Genomic DNA, 15,627 nt, shown 5'->3' on the forward strand with positions numbered 1-15,627 from the left:
AAAACCAGACAACATCTCGGGAGGCAGCTGGTTGGTCAGATGCACTGAACATGTGACCTGGAGGTTGTGATGTCAGAATTATTGGGACGTTTATGGCTGCCGTGCTCATGCGGGTGGGTGTTTGTGCCTAAAATGGTGTAAAGTCAGCAGGGTACATGATGGGAAGCCAGTTCTCACTGAAGGTGGCACAATGTGTCCATCCGAGATGACGCATGAGCTGAAAAACAAAGCGTAAAGTTATTTTACCAGAAGCATCTAGAAAAGAGCCGATAAGCTGACGGTGACGGCTCTGGTACCTGGATGCAGTTCTTCATGTTCTCTCTGCTCGGCTTCTCCTCGACCATTTTAGAGGCGTATTTTAAAGCTCGGCCGTACATCTTGTTCACCAGGGCGTGTTTGTATGAAAACATCAAAACCTAAACGATGAAAAAACATGAACGAAGTTTGTCAACATATAATAAAACTGAATGAATCACAAACATCTCACAGCAAAAGCATTTTTGTTTTTAAAACTTTTATTTAAAAAAAGAAAGAAAAGAAAATCTGAATAATTACGCAGCATCTGTCTACTTTAATACATTTATGAAACACATTCCCAAAAGAGTAAGTCATTGTTTTGATGTCTAAAGTACTTTCATCACCTTGGAGTCCGTTAGCTCTGCCCACTTCTGCACCTCCCAAAACGTATCAGTCAAGGCCTTCGTCACGTTTAGAAGGGTGTCTTCAGAGCTGCTGGCCACCTGCTGCTCTGCAGCCTCACCTGATGCTGCCTGACCAGCACCAGCGCCGTCCTGCGTTGCAGAGGGCACCAGGAGCTGATCTGCCAGGGCGCAGCCTTTCCTACACAGTGCGTCCAACAGAGATGACTTCTGCTTCTCCATGTCCCTGAAACACAGAGGCTTGTTCACACTTCTGCTGGCAGTTAATCCTACATTATTTCTTGACCCATAAACTGATTGCTACATGAGATATGTAAGAATCAGCGTTAGATACTTGAGGTTTGCAATAATGGTGCCGAATCCCAGAAACATTAAACACGTCTTTAACATACGTCTTGATAGAAGCGGCCTCGGGTCGAGGATCTGTTTTCATGCTGAGGTAAACAGCCAAGGCGGTTTGGTCGATGTGGGAGATTACAATGTCTGCTGCAGACACCACCTCCGCCAGACGCTTCCCTCGTTCCTTAACACAAAAAAAGAGACAACTGTCAGCAAAGATGGTTGAACGGTTTAGATTTTACACAAATAAAAGCATTTCTGAGAATGTGCTCTTCTTTGTCGGGTAGGGTTAGGTTACGTACCTTTTCTAAGTCCAGCTGATGCAGCCTTTGCACGTGCAGTGGAAGGTAATCTGAGTAGTTTTCAATCAGTTCATCATAGATGGCGCTGGTTTCCAACCTGAAAGGGTGGAGAATTAAAACTAGAGGCCGACCGATGTATTCAATTTTTTCCTATATCGGCCAAAATTATTTTTGAAAGCTGATAAAAATTCTTTTTTTATTTAAATCAGGTGCCTTTTTCATTGTTTACACCAAAGGGAATATTCCACCCCTAAAGCCGGGCGTACACTGTGCGACTTTTTCACTTTTTTGAGCCGATTTTCCACTCGTGCGAGAATCCACAAGATCGGGGCGAGTTTTGCACCGAGCGTCGTGTAGTGTACAGGGGGTTACGAGAGGCGATTAACACCACATGACCAGCTACCGAACAGCAGTCGTGAGCTCGCACGGACTTCTGGTGTGTTTGATATTTTGCTCGTCCCTCGTGAGGGTATCGCACTGTTGAAGCGGCGCTGCGAGCAGCTGCGACCCAAAAAGTACCAGAACTGCTCACGGCGCATGTGCAATAATGCATCAACACCGCTCGCCCGCTATTTCCCTAATAACACACGTTGTTCATTTTTATTTCTACACGTTTTTTACTCACAAAGATTGTCAAGAAAGCATGTTTGTCGTGTTCATGTTAAATTAGACTGATCACAAAACACAGATTTACTTTCTTTATTTCGTTTTCCTCATCCAACCCCCAAAAATCCCTGTGTGTGTGTCCCTGCAGCACTCCCGAAGGACAACAGGCAAAACAAGACAAAAAAGTATGATGTGTAAAAACTGCTATTTTTAGCATATTTTTAGGTCCGACGTGTTGCTACCAGACGTACAGTGTGAGCTGTCAGGTCGCATCCAAGAACTGGGTCGTGCAGTGTGAGCACACGACTCCTGAGATCTGCCCTGCGAGGAAGTCGTACAGTTTGAGCTGAAGCTGAGTGCTACGAGTGAAAAAGTCGCACAGTGTCCGCCCAGCTTAAGTAAAATTGTGTATATTAGATTTCCCAGAGTTAGATACGCAAGAAAAAGGATTTTGTAGCTAGCAAGCTCAGTCATTCTCCTGATCTGGAAGCAGTAAGTTTTGCTTTAGCTTAGCATAAAACAATGTAAGTAAAAAGGAAAGCTCTATGCTAGAAATCCTTTCTCACTTATCTAGCTCTGGGAACTCTAACAACAGACGCAGCTTCTGAGTGAAATATCTCTAAGTTTGGTGTCTAATGTTTGCACTATTTTTATGTATAGTTGAGATTTATTTTTTTACTACAGTGTGGTAGTGTGCTTTACTTTGTGGTTTTTTTACTTGAATATTCTACCCGGGCCAGCCACTATTTTGCACCATTATTCTGGGTACCGTTTGATTCTCTTTATTTTAAACACAAGAAAAAAACTTGAATCCGTTTTATTTTCTGTCGTTCTGAAACAGGGTTAATAATGTTTGTTAATGTTTTGCGTTTGCTTTACATTTGAAGTATAATAAATATTAAGAGATTTATTTACTTATTTCATTTACATTGCACAGAGTGAGTGTTCAGTTGTTTTCCACAATCAATGTGCTGCTTTATATATCAGACTTAATAACTGGCTTTAGATATTGGCCATCGGCCACAAAATTCTTTAAAAATTGACATCGGTCGGTCTCCAAATTAAACCTGACAAAAACAGTGCTCACTTTGTCATCCACTGAATCTTTAAATCTCTCATGGCCTCAGCAAACTCATCCTTCACTTCCTTCTCTTTGTCTCCATCCTTGTCCTTCTCCTTACCCCCGTTCTTTGATTTATTAGGAGCAGGAATTAAGTGGTAGGTAACTGGAACAATATCCTGTACAGACACACACAAACCAAAAAAAATTTGATCAATAAAGTATTTTTTGTAAAAACAGGACATCCAAATCCAGCATCTCAAATGCTTCTCGTCTCCCTCCCGCTGTCATAATTTAAAACACCAAACTCTCACTGTTTTTTTCTGCTCAGATCAGCTAGGAAAAGTACATTTTATAATCCAGTGCTACAGATTTAAAATAGTAATATTAATAATTGTGTCGACCACCAGAAATACAAAGCTAATGCATAAAAACGACTATTTGCTTATTTCAGAACAGAAATACTGACATGCTTGGACATAAATGCAGGTGTATTATAATAAGCTATTTCCTGACAGAAAGAGAGCAGTGGGCGCTCTGTTGTTCAGTGTTTCTAGCTCATCCAGTACCTTTTGATATTTTCCTTGTCGTTTTGCAGAGGCCTGCCCCTGGTGGTCAAAATAACACACAGTAAGGAAGAGACAACACAAACACCAACCAAATAGGATTCTCTCTTTCTTCATTTGATTCTTCAACCTCACTCAGAGTCTGAATCCACCTATTTATCACCGATTTAACAACATCTAATTTTTACTTCCTGTTTCTTCTCGCCATTGACTCAAACAATTATGATTTGGTTGTTTACACTGAAACTATGCAGACATGAATGAGATGCAAGGAAGAGCACTTTGAAGAAAAAGATACTAATTAAAAGTTTGCAAGTCAGAAAGTTAAAGATGAAAACTTTTGTTGATTTAATTATTCGCTTGTTCAATTTGTGAACCACCATTAAAACAGGAATAAAGATTTCATTAAAGCAGATGAGAAGAACCTAATTTAAGGTGGAAAAAAAGTGAATCCCAAAGGATAAACAGCATCAACGCCTTCTGTCATCATTTGCAAGAATTTTTCCCTCCAAATTTTGGTCTTAAAAGCACAAACAAAACCAGAAAAAAACATCAGGATTCAAAAATAAGGAGGAAGGCTGGAGCACTCAACATTTCTACACTTATTTGGTCTTTGGTTACTCTGATGACCAAATAAGTGTTGAAATGTTGAGCGCTCCAGCCTTCCTCCTTATTTTTGAAAATCAGAAGGAAGCCGTCAAGCCGACTAGTTCAACAAGACCAAGTTAAACATAAATATTTTGATGATGCAAGGCCTTTTTACTCTTGGCATTAACATTCATCTTATAAGTTTTATTTCACTAAATTATTCAACAAATAATCAATCTACATCCCACTCTGCCAGGGGGAATAACAGACGGGACACCACTAACCAGTTTGGTGCAAAAAATTAAATATAAAAAATAAAGTATAAGCCTGTGCCACACCGATGTGTTTTGACATTCTTCTTCAAATAAAACACATTTTAAACTTGGGAAATTGTATTCTCTGGCTTTAACAAATCCTTCAAGTGTGTTTTGTGATGATTAAAAACAAACACTTTCCCCAAACCAATAAATAAATAAATAACCACCATCAAAGTAACCTGAACCAAAAGCTATGACAGCGTTATAGACTGTTCTCTTTCAAAGTTGCAGCAGAAGATTTTGCAAGAGCTCCTTTATTATTATTATTATTGGCAGCAATAAATGTATTTTAATAGAAAACCAGAGTGTGACAGCTCACATTTGCATACATGGCATCTCATGTACAACTCAATGTGGTCTGAGGGATTAGAGACATGTTAATGCCAGGCGTAAACAGACTCATTATCAGGTTGTTTATCTGGACTAAGGCAGAAACAACGTTAGACAGGCAAAGGTGTCTGAAATGATCAGAATATGAAGAGACGCATCAGCCTGGTTCTGTGGGAAACTTTAAAGAACCAAGAACCGGTCAGTTCAACTCTTGAAAACCACAAGTACTTCTGACATCACAGTTTAATAACTTAGTATATTTACTCCATGGTTTGCTTCTAGAATCATCTGAAACTTCCTGATTAGGGTAACCATTGTTCTCAGCAAGCCGTTGGGTCCTGATGAGAAGCTAAAGTTTACAAATCAACTGAAGAAAACCACTCACAGCTTTCTTGCCGTACTCGCTCTTGGGAACAACAAGCGAGCCTGACAGGTAGCATCCTGGACATGTCCCCTTAGGGATCCTAAAAGTAAACAAAGAAAAACCACATCACTCATGGTAGAAATGAACAAAATTGTTATTTCTGCTGTAGATTAAAACAATAAGAGTGAATAAATGATAATCTGAGATGTTTTAGAAATCTGTGAAGGGCGAAACCTCCGGACTGCTGCTTTAACCCTCAGCAGAACTAACAGAACCCCCCTCAGCTGTTAGACTCACTTGTCGTCCGGCAGACTCGTGACGTAGAACGGCTGTGTCGCACCTGGACACAAGGTGATGGAGTTTGCTTTCTTCTTGGCCATGAGCGCAGCACGGTGTGTCTCGTAAACGTCCAGATTGAGGGTAGACGACAGACGATGAGAAACCACAAACGGCAGATCTTTCAGACGCTCCAGCTCGCTGGACTGCTCGTGACGGACCTGCAGTCGGACCGTGTAATCGCCCTTCTCCAGCTTTAGAGAATACTAGAGAAGTAAAACAATAAGTTCTGTCAGATCGTGAGATTTAGAAACAATTACTAACTTTTCTTTTTCGTTTTCAAAACACCAGAAGAAACTTTTTTTCCCTGTCCAAGCGTACCTGGTGTGGGTAAGCGTCCCCTGAGCCCAGCAGTCTCTTGTTCTGATCAAACAGCATCCACAGCTGACTGTCAAACTCAGACTCATACAGCAGCTCACACAGCATCGGGCAGCTGGGTGTTACCTCTCCACTCTTAGGCTGGGGAAGTAAAACAACACTTAAGTGCATATTTAAGCACTAGAAAAACTTGTGTACTCTGATGGATTTGGTAGTACCTGGTGAAAGCTGTAGGTGAGGACTACTTCATACAGCTGCCTGTTGTTAGGCAGAACATCACGCGCTCCCAAGGCTTTTATCTTTGAGCTTACAGGCCTACAACAACAACACAACACACACATGAGGAAATAATAAAGAAGCTGCACTTTTAAAAACCCACACAGCTAGTGTCTAACTACAAACTCACCTTAGAGGTTGAACCCATGACTTAAGGGTGATGGTGGGCGACACCTCCTCATACCGTAGAGGCGATGACACATCAAAACTCGTCACTCCCTCAGAGGCGTGCTGGGTTGGGACAGATCAGTCAAAAACAAGTAGAGTGAGGGTTGCAGGTCGCTTTGATCTGCATAAACAGTGTGCTCTGTTCTTACAATATGCAGGGGTGAAGGAGAAATACTGAGTCCGTGGAACACCATGCTGTAGTCCACCGTGACCTCCCCTAGACTCGCCCACCAGCGAGCTACGCAGAACTCCACTACCCTGCCTGACTGCAAAAAGAAAGATTTAAAACTAAATGAAACAACAAACATGAGTGATCGAGCCAATTAAAAGCATGTAATAATACAAATAAACACACCAGAACAGGGAAAGCCTCTGTTAGAGAACCCTTTTCTAATAATGAGGAGAACTTGTAGAACTCGTTAGCTCGATAGGCTCTCTGTTTGACCAGGTGCACCGCATGAAGAACAAATTTGGATGAAACATCTCCTGAATGAGAGGTCAGAGTGATCTCTGTGGGAGAAAAACATGAAGAATGTTGGGAAAAATCAGGGCAAAAGAGGGAAAAGCAGCATTTTGATCCATCCTGGTACTCAGTCACACCTGCCAGTTCTGATTTGTAGTGTAATATGAAAATGATGGATTATACTTCCTCTCCATCCAATAAAAACTGCAATCTAATATAAAAACTCGAAGAATACTCTTTAGGCCTGCAGGGAACCGTTTTCATACGATCACATCATCCATACTAAATAGTCTTAATGTATGTAGTGACACATCTGACACACATGAATTTAAGATTTTTTCTTGCTAAATAATTATTCTTCTATTTTATTTCCCAGTACAAGCATTTAAGCAAACTTTAACAGTAGGATCTGAGTCTACATTTGACCGATTAACTGTTGTTTTTTGAAATATTATAATGCAATTTTATTATGTGAAAATAATTTTTACATTTGAACGTTTCATAAAATGTTAACATTTTTATTTTTTGATACACTGGAACTGGAAATTTAGATATTATCTATTTATACTTTGTTTAAAGTAAATTTTGCAGCATGAAAAAGATTCCTGTTTGGACGTTTGGGAAAAAAACTATTATTTAGATTTTTCAGGTAATTGATAATTAGTTTATTTTAAAAATCATCAAAATAACAAACGTGCCAACGATTTGGACGAAAGTTGTTCCTCCTAATACGAAGAACCTCTGCCCTCTCACTTACCTGCCCAGGACGCCCCCTGAGGAACAGTGACGAAGTGGCGTCTGATCTGTCCTGGTCGGAAGTGGACGTCTGTGAAACGCACCTCTTGAGTTCGACCATCTGCCACTCTGTTGAAATAAAAAGATGAATGAGTGACATAAATGTCCGGGGATGAGAATGAAGCTTGTAGACTGTGAGGACTTACTTGATAGGGATAATGACAGTGATCGGGACTCTGAATAGCGGACCACAGCTAGGTGCTGCTGTGTCGTATCCACAAACCTGTAAAAACAACAACACAGTGAAAACAAGCCCACACATTAGCACGAACTTCATCTTCTCAATTCTTCCTCCACATTTTATCCTCACCTCTGTGTAGTGCACTCCCTCTCTCAGCCCGATAGGATCGATGCGGATGTTGACGTGGCGACACTGATTCATCAGCTCTAGATGGGAGGGGCACTGAACCCAAGGGGCAGCACATGTGAGGGCCAGATGTAGCTGCAAGGAAATTCGCTCAGAGTTTTCTGTGAAAGAGGAAAATAACATTGAACACTAAATAAAAGCCCAATCGCACTGCAGCGCTGCTAAATACCTGTGTTTTCTGGGAAGATGGGCTCAATTCCAACTCCGTGATCTGAAGGCGTGAGAACTTGGGCTGGATCCCTGAGGTAGATGCCTCTCTGTGATCCCACGCTTACTGAGAAGCCTAGGTGGCTTGTGGGTAAAGAGGCATGCTGAGTGAGGTAGTCTAACGCTTTGTCCACCTGAGAGGGAGAGAGGAAGCAGATTCCTGAACAGCAAACACAGACCATCCATACGTTTTGTTTCGCTTATCCAGAGTTGGGTTGTGGGGGGAACAGCCTAATGGGCCATTCCCATCTGTACCGGGTCGGCCCAGGCCGGGTAGCGTAGGTTGTTTACATATCTGGGTGGCCTGGTATTTTTACGGGCCAACCAAGGCTCATTCTCAGCCCTCTTCTCGAGGGGATCTGCTTCAGGCCGACCAGGGCCAACACACCCACTGCTGACAGCAAATTCACACCTTCCATTAGAGCAAGCCTCTGATTGGTGGGTAGAATCAGCCCACATGGGCTCAAGACAAGGATGTGTGGAATCAACCGGGCCAGGCTGGGGCCGACTGGGGCTACCCAGCCTGGGCCGACCCGGTACAGATGGGAATGGCCCATTTGTGAAGAGGCTTAGACCTTTTTCTCCCCAGCTACTAGGGGGCACCCCAAGGTGTTCCCTGGCCAGCCGAGAGAGAGTCCCTCCAGCGTGTCCTGGGTCTTCCTTTAGCTTTCCTGCCAGTTGGACATGCCTGGAAAACCTCACCAGGGGGGCATCCAGGAGGCTTCCTGTGCAGATTCCGGAGCCACTTCAGTTGGCTCCATTTGATGTGGAGGAGCAGCGTGTCTACTCCGAGCCCCTCCCGGATGACAGAGCTTCTCCCCCTACCTCTAAGGGAGAGCCCAGCCACCCTACGGAGAAAACTAATTTCAGCCGCTTGTATCTGATCTCGTTCTTTGGGCCACTACCCAAAGCTCGTGACCATAGGTGAGGGTAGGAAAGTAGATGGTCTGGTAAATCAAGAGCTTTGCCTTCCGGCTCAGCTCTCTTTTCACCACGACAGACCGATACAATGCCCACATCACTACAGACGCAGCACCAACCCACCCATTGATCTTCCGCTCCATCTTTCCCTCACTCGTGAACAAGACCCCGAGATACTTAAACTCCTCCACTTGGGGAAGGACCTCGTCCCTGACCCAAACACAAACCATAAACCAAAAAAGACAAAGCATCACAGCCAATTTGCGAAACCTACCTGGATTATTCCATGACCCTGTGCAAACACCTCAATGTCATCAACCTTCAGAGCCGTGTTTTCCAACGCTCTTCTCACAGCAGGAGCAGAAGGACAAATCCCATTCTGCTTTAATCCTTTCTCCACAAAATAAAAAGTATACTAATTAGCGTGCGTTCACACTTGCCTTATCAAATATGAGCCTGTGACAAAGAACACACCTGAGAGGACTAGAGCGATGCCGCCACAGGCATTAGGGGATGACATAGACGTGCCGTTCATTAGCTGAGTGCCACGAAGGGTCCAGTTGGGTACAGATGCAATGGCACCGCCAGGGGCGCTGATGCTGACCCCCAGTGCCCCGTCGGTGCTGGGGCCCCTAGATGACCACGTGTACTGGTTGGGAGGAAGCTTTTCCCTTAGGGAATACTCAGCCACCATCATGTCTGGAGTAACATATGCTCCGACGCCTACGAGAAGAAAGGAGCAGGAATAAAGAAACACATGGATGCATTATAGAAAAGAGTGTTAAGAGTGTGCACCTATGACACTGCTGGTGGTTCCTCCCGGGCAGCCGACGGTGGAGAGGCAGGGGCCGTTGTTTCCTGCACTTGACACAAAAATCACATTGTGCTTCTGCACAGCCTCAGTAATGACCTCACAAATCCTCCTGAAAGGAACACATCACCAAAGACAGTCAGCAACAGCTACGCTAACCAATCTAACAACCCAAAGCCCCGGACTCACCCTGAATTAGGCCAGTGAGTGGCTTCCCCGTAGCTGTAGTTCACCAGGTCACACTTGTAGTTGATTACTTCAATCATCTGTCAGGAGCAGAAAGACACAAAGAATAAACATGTACAAAATAAAACCTCCAACTGAGCTGGGTTTTTCTATGGAGTTATACCGCGCGGATGAGCCCGGTGCCCGTTTCCATGGTGCTGAGGCGAGTGTCACCAATTTTCAATGCCAGAATTTGGGCACCAGGAGCCACGCCATTACGTTCTGGTTCCTCTGGGAAGTACCCTGCTGCAATGCTCGCCACATGTGTTCCATGAGCCCCTTGAAAAGCACATCAACACGTTTCAATGGAGATTCAAGGTTTTACAATGCAAATTTCAACAGTGAGCTGCTGTTGTCCCAAAACAATTTACCTCCACTGGTAACAATGCAGAGCATATTCCCCTCATCGTAGACATTAACAGAGTAGTTAAGCATCTCAGCTTTTCCCAAAGTAGCATACTCTTGTTTTTCTCTGTATGAGCTCAGCACGGTACACTGGGCTAGCTCTCCACACTCAGATGTGTCGACTACAGCCCTGAAAAAGTAATAATGATAAGCAACAGTAGAAAATAAAGAGGATAAGCACAGTAAATCTAATCTAAGATGGGTTTTACAGACGAGGGTGGCTTACTTCCACGTGACACCATCATGCCAAAGTATGCAGTCATACACAGGACCAGGGTCACTGTACTTCTTTTCCAGCGATGCCAGCAGCTCTGACTGATTCTGAAACTCTTCCTTCTGCAACTTTTCATTCTGGAAGGCAGAACAAAGGAGGTAATCAGCACAGAAAACAATCCTCTGGTACACACCGAGAACCTGAGCCTGTGGGTTTGACCTGTGAAGGCGTCGGGTGAGCAAGGTCAAACTCTTCTGTCTTCCGGCAGACTTCAGCGAGGGCTGCTCTGTGCTGTGGATCCCAAATCTTCTCCTTTTGCTCTTTCTAACAAGCAAAAGCACAAAATATTGCAACAAAGTCCACAAATTATGGAAAGCAAGTGTAAAGTATTGCCATTTTTCATTCATTATTATTCATTTAAGTTAATCACTAAACACAAACATTTCTGAGAGTATAGCCTGTTTCCTCACTCATCACCCATAATCCTAAAAAATAAATCTACTAAAGAAATTAAGACTATGACAGAACTAGAACAGTCAGGATGTCATATATTCCTACCTGTATCCTTTCTTTAAGAGCCTTAGGGAAGAACTCAAAGCCATTTTTAACTCCAATGCGATACTTCCCTGATGGATTGACCCAGGCAGGAGGGATCTGAAAGACATAAAAAGACACAGTATGACACACAAGATCACTTGGGGAAAATAAAGACTTGAGATGTAGGGCAATAGCTCTTAACAGAGACAGAATCTCTTTGCTTATTTCATAACAATCAAAAGAAATGCCAACCTTAAGTGTTCTACCAGAGAGGCCAATGATTGTCCCATCGTTCGGTTCTACCACTGTAGTCATGGTCACATCACCGCTGCCTGTTGTGTCTATGATGTCCACAATCTTTGGTTTCCCCTCAGTTGTGACCTAAAGGAGAGGCGATAAAAGCAAATGTGTGAGCTCTGCAACTTATAATATAATATAACATAATATAACATAATATAATATAATATAATATAATACAATTACCACATAGCTCCCTGAATGACTTCATCCTAAATGTTCCATAAATCTTCGGATATTCTCATTTGTGGGTTGTAACCTTCTTTTAGACTTGTGTCACAATGCCAAGAGATAAATGTAGGTCGTTTCAAAGATAGCTCCATGTGTGGGAATACCTCGGATCTTGCATATTTTTAGAACATAACAGCACAAGATAAACAAACGCAGGTCTAGCTTTAGCCAGTGGCTTGTGATGACTACCCTGACATAATTACTCAACTGATCTGTTTTTCTCCATTTCCTTTCAGGTCCATTCATTCGTTTTTCCACTCATAACAGACTTTAAGCTGTTAGAGTTATTATTAAGCTAACAATCGAGTATCTTGTTGTCACCCAACACCCTGTTTCATTCACAGTTGGTAGGCTAATGTTGTTTTATTTGTACCCTACCGGTGTCTGATAACACCTTGGCTTAGTTTAATTCAGTCTAACTTGATCGTTGAAATTATAATACCGTTTAATAAGACAGATGCATCGCACTGGAGATGATTTTGCCAGTTTAAGCAACTAAAAGTACTTGTATGGAACTCTAACCAAGTGACAAATGTAAACACAGTGAAGTCAATGGTCAACTTCAGCTAGCTTTCACGTTAGCATACATGTTCATAATTAAAAGTTAAATGTTTTACAGTCCAGTTGGTTGACTGTTTCATGGCAGAACAAAACATTTCCTAACGTCTACTTTGTCGTATTTAAGTTGTCATTAGGTGTTTTGGGACACTTGTTGTAGTAACAGGTTTATGTTTCACGAGTGGCTAACTGGCTAGCTGCTGCCTACGGGTAACCGTCGGCCTTTAGCTTCCCTAGCTTCCAGAAGCTCGGCCGTAAATAACACGAGGTATCCGGTCAGATTTACCTGCATGCCGGGGGCCCCTGGATCCACGCCGGTGTCGAGGATGGCGATGAGCACCCCTCTTCCATCGTACTCAGGGAACCGGGTGAGGTAAGAGGCAGCTCCGGTTTCTTTCTTGGGGAGAAGCCCGTGAAAAGGAAATGGCTCTTCGGTAGAATGAGCAGCCATGATTAATAAAACGGAGAGCGACAATGAAAAGAAAAGCAGCGAGATGGGAAGAGCCGCCGGAGAGCAACACGGTGGGTGAGACGGGGAGGAGAGCTGGTTAAAGGTGCAGCTCCTGGAAGCAGTTTCAGCTACTCCTACTATTAGTGTTGAGCTGTTGTTGGTGGTTAAAAGTCAGACTGAACATTTTCACACTGTACACAGCCCAAATGGGATCGAGTAGTAAATAATGCCGTTTTTACTTTTTGTTGATCAGCTAACAAATGTAACACCAATACTGTTCATAAGTCTCTACACCAGTTACTACAGAATCTGTTTCAAAGTGCTTCTACTAGTTTATAAATCACTCCGTGGCATGAGGCCAAAATACATCTCATGGATCTCATTCCTGTATATGTGCTCAGCAGGGCTCTGAGATCCAAGCTGCTTTTAGCTACTTTGCTGCACAGATGGAATCAGTTTCCTTACGACCTCAAATGTGCCCCAACGATAGTAACTTTTAAATTAAAATTGAAAACATTCATGTATTCATCAGCGTTTGAATGAATGTTTCTTATGCTGTACCTTCTGTCAGGAATCTTGGTGTGACCTTTGACCCAGCTTTCACCCTGGATTCTTATGTCAGTTCTCTTGTTTGCTCATCCTTCTTCCATCTCAGGAACATTGCTAAGCTGAGTCCCATTCTGTCTCGCTCTGAACTTGAGACAGTTATCCACTCCTTCATTTTAGAGAAATACAGTTTATACTAATATGCTGTGGGAAAATACGGATGAATTAGAATGAAATGTCAATTTAAAGCATGAAATAAAGTATAAATATGTTTAATTCTGTCATTTTGATGTTCCAGACTTGGGTCATGCTGCTGCATGGCTGCAGTAATTTTTATTCAAAGTTGAGCTTTGTGTTTGGATGGGAAAAACAGAAAGAAAAGTCTGCAGTTACATCTCAGGCATGTGCATGGAAAGATCTGAGCAGGAAAAATGTAGAACCAGCTCCACTGAAGAAGATCAATTTCCACAAATCAAAGAAGCTAGGCCGACAGCTCCCAGCAGCGGAGCAGTGTCACACTAAGAGGCATGTAACGAATGACAAGTGTAATCTAAGTTCTGGTTTGTGGTTGCACGTTGAATGTATTATTTCTTAATTAATTTGTAATAATTTATTCTGTGTCTTTAGATAAAGGAAAAGATAGAAACATAAAATTTATTAAAACTGAAAACTGCATCCTAATTATGTCTTATTACCCTTTCCCTAGCCTTGACAGATGATGACATCCTGGAACTAAAGGCAGTGGAGCCAGAAGCTGCAGTCCTGACAAGCATGGACAACAGTGGCACAGATACAGGTTCATCAGACACGGATACAGAGGAACAAACTGGCTTGCCAGAGCCTTTGACTGCTTTATTTGACACTACACTCAGGGAGCTCTCTAGCCTAGTGAACTAGACCAAATTCTTGCTTTGCAAAGTTTGGTCTAGGCATGCTCCATTGGAACCTCAGCAGCTCCTACCAGGACTCTGGCTAGCCAATCACAGCTCTCTAGAGGGGTTTCAAACACATAAAGAGCTGTGATTAGTCCATAATGGTGGGCCAATCATAGTGCTCTATCTGCTTAGTGAACAAATCACAGAGCTTTATTCGCTTTGTGGGCCAATCAGGGCACTCTATATGCCTGGTGGGTGGGATGATGCAACAGAGTGAAACAAGAGTATGCCGCATTCATTGTCCAGTAGAATGCAGAGATCATTTGAAAGACAACGGTAGAACCTGCCCCACAACTGAGAGCTGTCAATGGAGTGTGGCCAGACTAAATAATACATTTATTTAGTCTGGCTTGCCAGGCTAGGAGCTCTCACCACAGGAATTCAATGTAAAATGTGAAGAAACATTTCAAGGACTAAAAACTACAACGCAGCATCATCAACTAGAAAATATTTATATGTCGATGGTTGTGATGAGAAATGTTTTTATGAAAAAGAAATAAAGTCAGAAATCACATAAAAGTAGTTTGCCAATTGTTGGACACTACACATATTCTGATTCAGGAACAGTAATTCCAACTAATGTTTCATCTGCCTCAACAGCTTTAATCTACTCTAATAAAATGTGAAATATTTTGTTTGATGAGTGACCAATCAGGACTCTTAAGATAAATTGACTGTTTATAAACATCAATCTAAGATTCTGAAAAATATGTGGACAATATGATAATCCAAACTCATGATGAAGAAAGTGGCCTTCTTTTAACCAATCAACTGAAGGTTTCACAAATTATCAACATTATTTAAAACCCTGTAAATGTTTTTAGTATCTTTTTTAATTCTTATAGGCTGCTTTTAAATCAGTATTTATTCTGTGTATGTGTCAGTATATATCACTAGGTATTTCTCACATTCCATTAACCTGGTTTAAGTCATATTTTACAGACAGAACTCAGTTCATTCAGCTGGACACATGTACCTCCACTCCCAGTCCTGTAGTAGCTGGGATTCCTCAAGGTTCTGTCCTTGTCCCCCTGCTGTTGATCATTTATCTGCTCCCTTTGGGTGTCATTTTTCGTAAATGGAAGATAAATTTTCATTGTTACACAGACGACACCCAGTTATACACAGTTTGTAACAGTTTTCAGGTTTTGCTTTATTGACTAAATAGATGGATATGGACGTTGGGCGCCAGTCAGGTCTCCCTCCTGACACATGGGATAAAATAACAAAAAAAAAACAAGTTGCAATGTTGTCGTACAAGTTGCAATGGTGAATGAAAATAAAATCTCCCGTTACACAAGGAAATATGTTACTAGACATACACCCTTACATTAAGTTGTCTGACCAAAAAAATGAAATGAATGGAGGTAGTAGTCCAGAGGAAAATCAGGTTTGAGCAATTTCACAGATGCAGTTTATTTAGCTGAATTGTCCA

At 42.2% G+C, this 15,627-nt stretch overlaps 1 protein-coding gene across 2 annotated transcripts; it reads right to left on the minus strand.

The window, feature by feature from the left end:
* Positions 1–12,818, minus strand: tpp2 (tripeptidyl peptidase 2). Of its 2 annotated transcripts, XM_015952691.3 has the most exons (29): positions 12,547–12,818; positions 11,427–11,555; positions 11,196–11,291; positions 10,857–10,961; positions 10,650–10,774; positions 10,390–10,553; positions 10,143–10,297; positions 9,983–10,059; positions 9,778–9,905; positions 9,457–9,705; positions 9,257–9,372; positions 8,024–8,195; positions 7,798–7,955; positions 7,634–7,710; positions 7,450–7,556; positions 6,585–6,739; positions 6,379–6,495; positions 6,192–6,292; positions 6,004–6,100; positions 5,789–5,926; positions 5,429–5,673; positions 5,153–5,231; positions 3,536–3,574; positions 2,994–3,145; positions 1,301–1,397; positions 1,052–1,182; positions 642–885; positions 297–416; positions 1–217 (listed from the first exon to the last, which is right to left on the minus strand). In XM_015952691.3, exons 1-29 carry the CDS (start codon positions 12,709–12,711, stop codon positions 128–130), a joined length of 3,828 nt encoding a protein of 1,275 aa, XP_015808177.1. In that variant the 5' UTR covers positions 12,712–12,818; the 3' UTR covers positions 1–127. The 2 variants fall into 2 exon arrangements, with proteins under 2 accessions (XP_015808177.1, XP_015808178.1); XM_015952692.3 differs by lacking the exon at positions 3,536–3,574 and having other exon boundaries at positions 12,547–12,816.
* Positions 12,819–15,627: the final 2,809 nt, after the last annotated feature.

Source organism: Nothobranchius furzeri, chromosome 9, assembly GCF_043380555.1.
Source record: "Nothobranchius furzeri strain GRZ-AD chromosome 9, NfurGRZ-RIMD1, whole genome shotgun sequence".
Classification (NCBI taxonomy): domain Eukaryota; kingdom Metazoa; phylum Chordata; class Actinopteri; order Cyprinodontiformes; family Nothobranchiidae; genus Nothobranchius; species Nothobranchius furzeri.

Coding starts and splice junctions, on each gene's coding strand:
- tpp2 (XM_015952691.3), bottom strand. CDS start 12,711: ATGGCTGCTCATTCTACCGAAGAGCCATTTCCTTTTCACGGGCTTCTC. Junction 11,292..11,426: donor TCTCTGGTAGAACACTTAAG/GTTGGCATTTCT, acceptor TATGTCTTTCAG/ATCCCTCCTGCCTGGGTCAA. Junction 6,496..6,584: donor CAGAGGCTTTCCCTGTTCTG/GTGTGTTTATTT, acceptor TTCTTTTTGCAG/TCAGGCAGGGTAGTGGAGTT.